Source organism: Myotis davidii, unplaced genomic scaffold, assembly GCF_000327345.1.
Source record: "Myotis davidii unplaced genomic scaffold, ASM32734v1 scaffold49, whole genome shotgun sequence".
NCBI lineage: Eukaryota > Metazoa > Chordata > Mammalia > Chiroptera > Vespertilionidae > Myotis > Myotis davidii.
In genome coordinates, this window is record NW_006300375.1 from 4,534,664 (window position 1) to 4,546,723 (window position 12,060).

At 35.2% G+C, this 12,060-nt stretch overlaps 1 protein-coding gene across 1 annotated transcript in view; it reads left to right on the forward strand.

Moving 5' to 3' along the window:
* Positions 1–12,060, forward strand: part of SEMA3C (semaphorin 3C) — a 158,449-nt gene that overhangs the window by 131,557 nt on the left and 14,832 nt on the right. The window contains exons 13-15 of the mRNA XM_006777148.2: positions 4,143–4,231; positions 8,424–8,465; positions 11,931–12,060. The exon at positions 11,931–12,060 is cut by the window's right edge and continues 1 nt beyond it. Of these exons, the coding sequence (XP_006777211.1) occupies positions 4,143–4,231; positions 8,424–8,465; positions 11,931–12,060 (261 nt within the window). The remainder of the gene's footprint in view (positions 1–4,142; positions 4,232–8,423; positions 8,466–11,930) is intronic.

Genomic DNA, 12,060 nt, shown 5'->3' on the forward strand with positions numbered 1-12,060 from the left:
ATCATTCATGTTGTGAATACATTCAAGGAATGCCATTCTTACTACCCCCAAAAGAAAGACATTTGATGACTACATTATCATCTTCAAACTAAAGGACACAGAGACAGCTTTATATAGACATAATGAATTGGGAGTTTTATGAACATTCTAAAATGCATCTGTTTTAGTGACTAACATATTAATGGGAACACACCTGATACTCAAAAAACCATAAATCCTAAACTGTGAAATCTTGAGCACTGTGCCTATTTATCTCTGCATACATACTTGATATAATGGCTGACACACTGAAAGTGTTCAATAATATTACGTTGAATCAATGAGTGAAAATGGATGGAAGATAATCCAAATCTATTTATTTACATAGTAGTGGATAATACAGTCCCAAGGATATGTCAAAAGTATTTCTTATATAAGGAAGTGAAGGATTTGAGTCTGTTTTCAAAAAAAAACTATAGGTGTCTACCAAGACTGCTTTTTGAAAGAAACCATCTCGTTAGGGAGGAGTCCTGGGTAATTCCATATATGACTCTTCCCCAGCACCGCAACAGATTTAAATGTTACGTAAGCATTTGATAACTGAACTGTCTACTAAGTATTGGTCTATGATGTGCTTTGGTCGTGATTAAGTTGGACCAAATTAAATCTGTCTCTTGAGAATCTGAATTAGAGCTTGCAGGCATCGGGCAGTTTGTAACAGGAGCAGAAATAAAAAGGCATCCAGAGTGGGGGCTTGTAACTAGTGTACACCAGAGTTAGGACATTTGTTTCTGAGGCACCAAGTCCTAGAGAGTCTGTGTAGTCACCTAAGTTGTTGACTGACTTACTAGAACTATTGCTATGTCTTCAATATTCCAGTCTCACTGAGATCTGCCATCATCGTAAAAAAAAAACCTGTATAATTCTGAGCACCACTTTTAAATGCAATAATGCCAAACTACAGTGTATCCAAAGAAACAGGGAATGTGATTTGGATTGTAATTTGAATAAGGTATGCCTGAAGAGAGTGATCATGCTTAGAACAAAGAAAAAGTATAGAGCGTAGAAAGATAAACTTGGAGGGATGTGAAAAACAGAATGAGTATAATCTTGGTAGGGTAGAAGAAAGTCCAATGAATAAACAAAACAAAGAGGTAGATCTGCTTATACTCAATTGAAAAATAAATATTCCAACATTTTGCTGGCACTTGAGTGATCTTGCCCTGGCCAATGTGGATAAGGAGGTTGAGCATCGTCCCATGCACTGAGAGGTCATAAGTTCAGTTCCTGGTCAGGGCACATGCCAGGGTAGCAGGCCTAATCCCCAGTAGGGGGGCATGCAGGAGGCAGCCAATGGAGAAGTCTCTCCCTTCTTCTCTCACTAAACTCAATAAAAACATTTTTTTAAAGAGTGATCTTGAATGATAAAATTGTAGTAATAAGATATTGTAGATATTAGATAACCAGAACTTCTTTGATTTAAAGAATGTATCATACAAATATATCATTTAAAGAATATATCACAAAGAATATGTCCAGTGTTATAGAATCTTTTTTTTAGAAAATTAGGCTAATTATCAGCAGTAGATTTATCATAGTTTTAAAGTTTCTCATTTTTACCTATTGGGAAAGACTCAAACGACTCTGTTTTTGTATTTTTGTATTATTTTACTTAAAGAAAGCCCCCCTAAACCAGTGGTCAGCATACTGCAGCCAGCAAGCCTCATTTGGTTCTTTGGCCCCTTGAGTGTGGCTCTTCCACAAAATACCACGTGTGGACGCGCACGTACAGTATGATTGAAACTTCGTGGCCCATGTGCAGAAGTCGATATTTTGTGGAAGAGCCACACTCAAGGGGCCAAAGACCGCATGTGGCTCGAGAGCAACAGTTTGCCGAACAATGCCCTAAACTATATAAGTTGAATGTCCATAAACCTGAATTAACCATTATTAATAGTGATGATTAACAATAATACAGGGATTTTTAAACCTCTTCCATTCATATTTAGAACCACAAATTAGAATGACTTCTAATTTATGCATAAAGAACTTTTGATATGTGTAATTATAATAGGAACAAACGTGTTCATTTGTTATGCACTGATTAAAATTTAATCAGTGTAATAAAGGGCTCTGCAGAAATGCAAGCTCCTAAAGTACCAATACAAGTCTAAACATGGAAAAGTAAAAGAATTAAAATGGATATTGTTTTCTTGAAAGGCAGATTTAAATGATACATTTTTATCATTGAGCCACTCACATAATGGGCATCCAATAAATATTTGTTTCTGTATGTAGATCTTGCATTTCTATGATTTTATTTAAGCTTCACTTTCAGTATTGTTACAAATACTTAAATATACTTATATTTTTGCAAGAGTTTCACATAACTTCACATTCAGTTTTACTTGATAAAAAATATATGTATTTTCCTTTAATAGTATCAAAATGAAATAGAAATTAACTCATCATTAGCAGCAAAATAAACAAGCAAACAAAACTAAAATAGGAAGACAACCAATAAAAAGGGGTGCTCCGGTTTTGATTACAAATAAGTAAAAAGCAAGTTTTACATTGCCTTTCTTTAGACCATTTGTATAGCTGCTATTTTTGTAATATTTTACAAATGGCATGAATAAAGTATGTCTGCTGTGGCTTCTTTCAGAAGAAATGATGATCTATATAAACTTTTCTCTCATAATAAGTTAAGACATTGGGTAAAAAGAGCCAGTTGTCCCGTTTGAGAATACTTATTAATCATTTTCATGGTTGATAGTTTTATCTTTGGGAACCCCTGTAATCAAGATCTCCTTTCATGTAGTTTTGTTTGGGATTATGGTTAAACAGTTTCTGCTCAGTCTCTCCTCGGGGAAGAGGCCACAGCTGTCATGTGGAATGGCAGTGATCCCTGCAAGCTGCAGTGGGGACCCATAAACTCTGTTGTGACTTCTTAAAAAATGAAAAAGTATGACCTTTCTGATAGCAGGACCTCAAACAAAGATGTTTTTACACCCTCATCCATCACACACACACACACATACCTTGCCCTGTTTTCATTTCATTTTAGGTTTTTGTCGTGTTTTATTTCTGCAAAGTTTCCACTGTTCTTGGTGATGAACTCTAGATAGAAATTGGGAAACACCTCAATCACATTCATCAATTTTTTAATTGTGACCTTTCTATGTGGAGTCCTCAAGTGTTTTTTCACTTCCAACATATAATTTCATTATTTACTTTCGAGGAGAATAGTACAGATTGTTACCAGGGCTCATTCTAAGGAAGCTAATCAATTTAAAATGTTTAAAGTGTTTAAATTATACCTAGAGCCTGCAAGGCTTTGGTATTGTTGCTTATTTTTGAGTTTGGCTGAAGAAATGAATTTTAAGTTATGGGATGTAGTTTAAAACTTGTGAGATCAGGTGCTTCTAAGATCAGATACTTTGTATCCTCACAAGATTTAAGGATTGTTCTGGAAAAATCTCCAAATCTTGTTCTTATGTATATAAACTTTTTTAAAATTTTTAATAGGTTTTAATATTTTAGTTGGTAACCTTTTAAAGTACAGTTTATTTTTCATTAAGAATTAGTTTGAGTCTTTTAATTAAATTCATAAAATAGAAATTGTAAGCATGAAGAGGATCTTTTATGTAGAAAAAAGGACAATTTGAGATATGAGATGTGTGATTTGTGGTTTCATCACTAAGTGATTCTTAGTTGCAAAGTCCTGTACAACTCAGTGCAAGTTAACTCTTCTCATGGACATTTGTAATTCAACAGAATTACAAACTGTCCCAGTATCTGTGGTAATCTACTTTTCCAAATTAAAAATTCACAAGTTCATGCTTATACATTAAAGAATAAGGCCTTGATGATCCAGATGATCTCATTATTTTATTAGAAACATATTTTGGAAGAAATGTATTGTTATTTGATCAAATCATCACTCAAAAATGTGCTTTAATCCCACATTGCTAAATCTCAACTGGTTTCTTTTCAATCTAAAATATATTTGATTCATAGCGTGGCATAATTAATGCTTAAAGCAATGTTTAGATGATGTAAGAACAATATTTTAAAATCTAAGCCAGTCATCTTATGTCTAAGTGCCTTTCTTACCCTTTCAAAACAGGACTTGTAACATCTCCTTGTTCTTTCTCTGACAGATCGGGGCACCGTGCAGAAGGTGGTGGTGCTTCCGGCCAACAGTTCTGCCAGCAGCGAGCTCATTCTGGAGGAGCTGGAAGTGTTTAAGGTTGGAACAACTCTTCTATTAGTCTCTGAACATGCATGATAAGCAGAATTCTTTCATCTAACAGACACTTTGGAGGGAAATAACATCTTATAAAAGATCAAATAAAGAATGTAATAAATTGTGAGGGTAAGAACACCAGATAACATGAGAAATATGGAACATTTTTCTGAAGTATTTTGATGCATTTCAAGCTCTCTTAACATAAAAGGATTAGTGTTTCTCGGCTATCATCACAACTTGAAGAATTTTGTTCATCATTATTTTTAAAAAATGAGTTCTGTGGTCAAGGTCTAGGAGATTTGCCTTGAAAGGGCTTTTCTCATTTGCTTCACAAACCACTGAAACCCAAATGCTTTCACGTTATTGATTGTTAGATAAACTTTCTCATATTTTTTAGCCAGGAATTTCAAGATAAACTGCTTTGTTGTCTCCTTTTTTATTGTTTTCCATTTAAATGTCGCCCTAATTAAGTAAAACAAATGTTGTCTCTTTATCACTCAAAATTTTATGTTCTCTCTGAACTTGAGATCTCACTGTATATTCTTTCTGTTCTTGAATTTGGCTTTTAAACAAAGAAAGACAACAACAACAAAGGCACACAGAGAGAAGTTGAGTCCTGCAAGATCTTACCTGGTCAGGGCAAAGTGCCGATTCTTTATGTACCTGTGAGCCTGGAGAGCAGATCTGTGGTGCCCTGCACATCCTTCGCCCCTGAAGGCGTAGGTCATCATAGTTCAGTGGTCCCTTTTATCTGCTTTGAAAAGATGGGTAAAAGCACAGACAGAGGATCTGTTAGGATCAAAATGAAACTTTGACATAGAATCAATTCTGCATTCTACACTATTGTCAACTAAAACAAGTAAGAAGCATTGGCCCCCGGACACCGAAAGACTGGAGTCAGCGTATAACTAAGTAAAAGTAGCATGTCAGAACTCAGGGGCAGACTGTTGTTAGTCCAGTGAGTTGCTTTGCTTAGTTTCGTGGACTCAGAATGTATTGACTTATTGATATACATTACCACAGTCACCCAAAATATTGAATTTATAAGCACATACGTGATTGAGACAGCCTGCTGTTAGATGATGCTAGTACATTTTCAATGTGAAGGAATATTTTTAATCAAATCAAATATAAAAATGTGAGGAACTCCGGGAAATTGTTCAGTGTTATTAAGTTGACAATGTTTAATGCTAGCTCCCTTAGTCATAAGCTTTTTGTGATTAGTGCATTAAAATCGTGCTCATTAAATGTTCACGACATGCTTTCAAGTGTCTTTTCTGTGCTTGCTTTGGAAAGAAATTGTTTCACTAGATTAACCAGAATCACATTATATATAAAATATAATTTTATTTCATTCAATTCAGTAGGGACAACTTGGCTAGCCAAAATAATATAAAGAGCCTTATTCTGAACTTCTCCTGAAGATAGCAAAAATGCCATATTGCAGCACTTCATTTTGAATTCTGAAATACCTTTTTTAGGCAATCAGGAAATGTTAATTAAGTGAGCTTGACACAAACTCAAACATGTATGTTATGGCAAGGCCTTAAAGAAACGTGAGTTCTTCTGATCATGTGCTAACTAATTATGGTCTGTTAGATGAGTAAGGCCGGTGTTATCATCGCAAAGAATAAACTCTCAGTGGAAAAATAGAGTCAGTCTAAATGCATGCGTGTGCCAGTGACTGATGTGGCTGAATTGAGAGATACAGTTACCAAATACAGTTACTGTCTTTGACGTGGTGTTTGGGTCACATTTTCTGAGGTGAGGTAAAAATGATTGGGTGTGTATGCTATACTGTGATAGGCACATCAGGAAATAATGCGTTCAAATGGAAAAAAATGCCTTAGTTAAGGGTCCCACAGATACACTGCAGGAAACTCAATGTAACTTTTAAAAACCAGGCACTTTGTTTCATATACTGTGCAGAACCACGATCTCTTATTTTAATCCTCTGTTCAGAATAATTTCTGAAAATATGTCCAGCGTCCCTAAACTTAACTTGAATTGGAGGTGCAACTTTGAGATGTTGCCTAGTTGGACGTAAATTACAATACTTTCTTTTGTATGTGTGTGTGTTTCTCTTTTTTTAATTTAAATTCTTCATTGTTTAAAGTCTTACATAAGTCTCCTTTTCCCCCCTTGACCACTCCCCGACTACCCCCATCCCCCAGCACATGCTCTTACCCTCCCCCCCATCTGTGTCCATTGCTTCTGCTTATATGCATGCATACAAGTCCTTTGGTTGATCTCTTACTCCCTTCCCTTCTCTCTCAGGTTGGATGGTCTGTTCAGTGCTACCTTGTCTCTGGATCTATTTTTGTTCATCAGTTTATGTTGATAATTATATCCCATGTATGAGTGAGATCGTGTGATATTTATCTTTCTCCACTGGCTTATTTCACTTAGCATAATGCTCTCCAGGTCCATCCAAGCTGTTACAAAGGTTAAAGCTCCTTCTTTTTTACCGCAGGATAGTATTCCATCATGTAGATGTACCACAGCTTTTTAACCCACTCATCTGCTAATGGGCTCTTAGGCTGTTTCTAAATCTTAGCTATTATAAATTATGCTTCTATAAACAAAGGGGTACATATATCCTTTCTGATTGGTGTTTCTGATTTCTTGGGATATATTCCCAGAAGTGGGATTACTGGGTCAAATTGGAAGTTCCATTTTGAATTTTTTAAGGGAACTCCATACTGTTTTCCACAGTGGTTGCACCAGACTGCAGTCCCACCAACAGTGCACCAGGGTTCCTTTTTCTCCACATCCTCACCAAACACTTGCTCCCATGCAGTGGGCTTTCTTGTTGTTTTGTTGATGGTTTCTTTTGCTGTGCAGAAGCCTTTTATTTTGAAGTAGTCCCATTTGTTTATTTTCTTCTTAGTTTCCATTTCCCTAGAAGCTGTATCGGTAAAGATATTGCTACGACGTATGTCTACTATTTTGCTGCCTATGGAGTCTTCTAAGATTTTTATGGTTTCCCTGTATGTGTGTGTATCTCTAAGCAATGAGCCAAACTTGTTACAATAGTGTTTAGAGATATTGCCATTTTATCTTTCAAATGTTAGAACATACAGCTTCAGAAAGTGAAACCATTGTGGGCACAGTTGATTTTGAAAGGTTGCTCCCACTTGAGTTAATCAAGTAAAATTTCAGACTTTCATTAGGTTATCACATCTAATTTTGAATCTTTAAAAGTAATAATATTTAAGAAGTAAATTTATAAATAGAGTGGCTTTCAAAAAGGATTACTGTTTCAGAAAATTCTTAGATTCTTTAACTGGTTCACATTTATTAAAAGAGGATCTTTGCCCTAGCCGGTTTGGCTCAGTGGATGGAGCGTCGGCCTGCAGACTGAATGGTCCCAGGTTCGATTCCAGCCAAGGGCATGTACCTTGGTTGCGGGCACATCCCCAGTAGAGGGTGTGCAGGAGGCAGCTGATCGATGTTTCTCTCTCATCGATGTTTCTGACTCTCTGTCCCTCTCCCTTCCTCTCTGTGAAAAATCAATAAAATATATTTTTAAAAAAAAAAGAGGATCCTTGCCCTGATGTGGCTCAGTTAGTTGGAACATCGAACACCGAGAGGCGGGGTTGAATGCCCATTCAAGGCACATGCCCATATTTCAGGTTTGATCCCTGGTTGGGGCACATGCAGGAGGCAACGAATTGGTGTATTTTTCTCTCTATCTCTCCTTTTCTCTCTTAAAATAGCAATATTTTTTTATAAAGAGGATCCCTGACAACATTACTTTGCAGCAAAAAGAATTAATAAGTATGGTTCAAGCTAATACTCCTTTCCAGAACAACTGTTGTCAGGTGAACAATTGTGTCTTACGCAGAGTGCTGCGTGTGGAATAAGATGGGGTACCATTCCACAGTCCCCACCCAGATACCCAGATTCAATCCTGAGTTACTCATTGGATTCGTTATTCCAAGATGCACTTTTTTCAGTTCTCTCAAATTGTCATTTTTTTCTAATGACTATATTGATATATGTTATAATTGCAACTTTTGTTTTAGTTTAGGCATATATATATATATATATATATACACACACACACACACACACACATTTAGAGAGGAATAATGATTTCTTGAATTTCAATAGAAAAGAGAAATTGTTTTGAATGCAAAATCATTTTTAATGATTATTTGAACAACTAACAATATTTTTCTTTTTTCAGAATCACGTTCCTATAACAACAATGAAAATTTCATCTAAAAAGGTAAAATCAACCCCATTTTTATTTTCTTTGCATGTAAAAAATTTTACTACTATGAAAAAGTGTATTTATAATTTCTGAAAAATCTATTTTAATATGAGCATAATAATTAATACTATTTACAGAATACCACAATACCATAAAATCACTTTCAATTTTGATGTAGAATTCACTAGCTAGTAGTGGAGACAAAAATAGGTTTATTTTTTGTACAAAAGTCCATCAGAGCAAAACACACGTATGTACAGCATGATAGCCCAACATTTTGTATATCCGATATGCTAAAATATTACTGTGTGTTAAGCCAACCAAAATAAAAGATAAAATAAAAAACACCTTTCTGAAGAAAGAATTTAGCAGGGCCACTATAATATCACATTCTCAGGAGCTTAGATTGAGTAATTAATCCTCTTCTGAGTTCCTGATTCTGTCACATGTTTAAAATATGAAATGCATTTTTAAGCTTATTTTTAAGAAAAGGCTATTTTTTAGGATTATACATGTCATTAAAAAAAAATCTGAATGTTTCCAATCTAAGCCATAACCAGGTTCAGGATTTGGTGAAGGAGTGTTCGACTGTGATTACCAGCAATGTTTAACCTTCTCCTTTGTGCCTGCACATGCAAATATACAAGGATCACAGAAAAGAAACGTGCCGTTCCAATCTCTACATGTCCATCCCTAATGGTACCCCAAAGCAAACACTGTAAGGGCCAGAGCAGTATAATAAAAAGTGGAGTAGGCTTAAGAGCAGGAGTGGCATACGTTTGAATCTTAACCTGACCATAAATTACAAATGAGCCTTCTAACTTCACTGAGCTAAGTTTCTGCCTCTACAAGGTAATGCGTTTCTCACAAATTAATTTATATAAATTGCCCAAAATAAAGTGGTTCTTTGGTAACTGCTGTTTGTAGGAGCCTAAGACTCATTTTTCTTGGAATAGAGAATAAAGGTTTTATGTGTTAGCACAACAGATGACATAACTTTGGTGTTCTTCACCATATTTGGTCTGATGCAGATGAACAAGTAATCCACAGTCAGTCTTGTCCTAGTTTTCACTTGACTAAATTTATGAAGAAAAATAAATAGGGTAAAACAAAACTAAAGAGCTCATCTGTAATAATGTTTGTATGGTGCATAACAAACATTTTCCCAAGTAACAAGAAGCCATTTATCATTTCTCCCAATGTCCTAGAGAGCTGAGTCCAAGTCAGAATTGTCTTTGAAGTCAGCAGCAGGAAAACCCTTTGTTTACTGTAGTTTAATGGAAAGCGAAAGTATTAGAGCAAAATTCAAAATGAACATGAAGCCATTTGTATGGCATGGTAGTTGTTCATTATACAGTTACAGGTTTCAACTTTCAATTCAACTTGTGAACTTATAGTTCACAGTCCATTCCATAAAACTGCAATATACAACACACACATACACACAGAAAAAAACTGAGTATTAAATGCTTTCAACACCTTAAAATGTAGATAATTACAAATGTTTCATTAAATTAATTAGATAGAGGGGCAGGGTAATTATTTGATTTTGGGGAGACTTTGTTTGCCCAACTGCATACTGCATTGTTACAGTGTGAAAGAACTACAAATTGGCAATGATAACATTATAGATATATATATACACAAGTTTATATATCATGAATTTTTAAAAAATATGTTTTTATTGATTTGAAAGAGATAGGAAGGGAGATAGATAGAAATATCAATGCATCAACATCAATTGGCTGCCTCCTGCATGACCCCTGATGGGGACTGAGCCCAAAACCTGGGTATGTGCCCTGACTGGGAATGGAACCATGACCTCCTGGTGCATGGGTAGATGCTCAACCAACTGAACCACACGGGCTAGGCTAGATATCATGAATTACTACCTTCCCTAGTGCTCAGACTATTTTATTGCCACTTTTATGGACTTTTATTCTCTAAGTTATTCTTGCATTCTATGCAGCAGAAAATAGTTGAATTACTTAAAAAAAAAAAAAAAGAAAAAAAAGGAATTTCTAAAATGAAACTATCTGTATCCTTTTCTCAAATAAACCAGTTTCCTCAAAAAATTTTAATAAAGCTGATGTATTCACTGTGTTATTTATTAATGTACTAAGTAAGCACCACTTTAAATATTGTTAGAGAAATGATTATTATCAAAACATGCAGTTGTTTTCTTATGGTTTGAATGTCTCAACTTGGGATCAATATTTTTCAGCCCAATTTTTGAAAAAAAATAGATCTGAATAAAAAATTATTTTACATTAGATATAGAGTGAGGTGTGATTCAAATGATTTATCAGACTTGAAAATTTATAAATTGATAATATACTCTACTACAACTGTTATTTAACATTCATTGAGCTCGTAGGCATCAGAAAATATGCTAAAAATTTTATGTGGAGTTAGCTGTTACATTCATTTCTTACAAAAACTCTATAGGGTACATGCTCTATTATCCCAGTTTTAGCAAAGAGGAAGCTGGGATTCTGAAAAGTTACACAGCAAAATTTTGGTTGAGCCAGGGTTTGAATCTCAGAAGTATGCCCCCAGAGCCTGCTGGACAATGACGTCCCCACTGATTTAATTCTAAGTAGCATATACATATATGTATATAATATGTGTAGATGAATGTGTATGTGCACATGTGTGTGAATGTATATGTGCATGTATCCAAGATCCAGCTTAGAGATGTATGCTAACTTTGAATCACATATCAGTCCTTTGTAAAATATTTAGCGTCAATTAGAAACTTACCCCATCATCTCCTGAGAACCACTTCATGCTAGGCGACAGGAATTAGAGCAGTATCATAAAAACTCCCGACACCCTACAAAAGGATAAAATCTACAAAAGGACTTAGGGTGCTGAATAGCTCTGGATACACAGAAAGTTTAAGACATGTCTACTTATAAATACTTATATTCTTCTAAATAATTTGAAAATCACCTAATGAGAAATATGTCACTTTCAAAGGCATGTGAAAATGGGTATTTTTTAATTTTATGTACTACTATCTACTTTTTCTTCTAAACTTAAAAATGTCTTGTGTTTTAGACTTCATTTTTTCAAATTTACAACGTGATGGGTTGCCAGACTTGAAGAATAAAAAAGCTGCCTTGTACTTTGCAAAAAGACAGCATTCAAAGAAAAAAGCAAACACCATAATTTAAATCTGTAATATATTAGCTCAAATCTGAGAGAACAATGAATCCCAATGTCTAAAACACATTACCATTCTACATGGTACTCTGAGCTTTTTCCTTTAAACAGGAAAGTGGTAATGTTATAGGCATATTAACGTAAAAAAATTTATTTATTTTGGCTTTATATCCTTCTGGACTTTGCTTCTCATTTTTAGTCTAGTTTCAAAATGAATCCAGGGGTCTGTGGGCATATATTATAATGTGTGCCTGCTGAAAGTCCCCTTTTAACTTCCGCATCTGAAATAAATCATCATCATTCTTCTCATAGCAACAGTTGTACGTGAGTTCCAACGAAGGGGTTTCCCAAGTGTCCCTGCATCGCTGCCACATCTACGGCACAGCCTGTGCCGACTGCTGCCTGGCCAGGGACCCTTACTGCGCCTGGGATGGCCATTCCT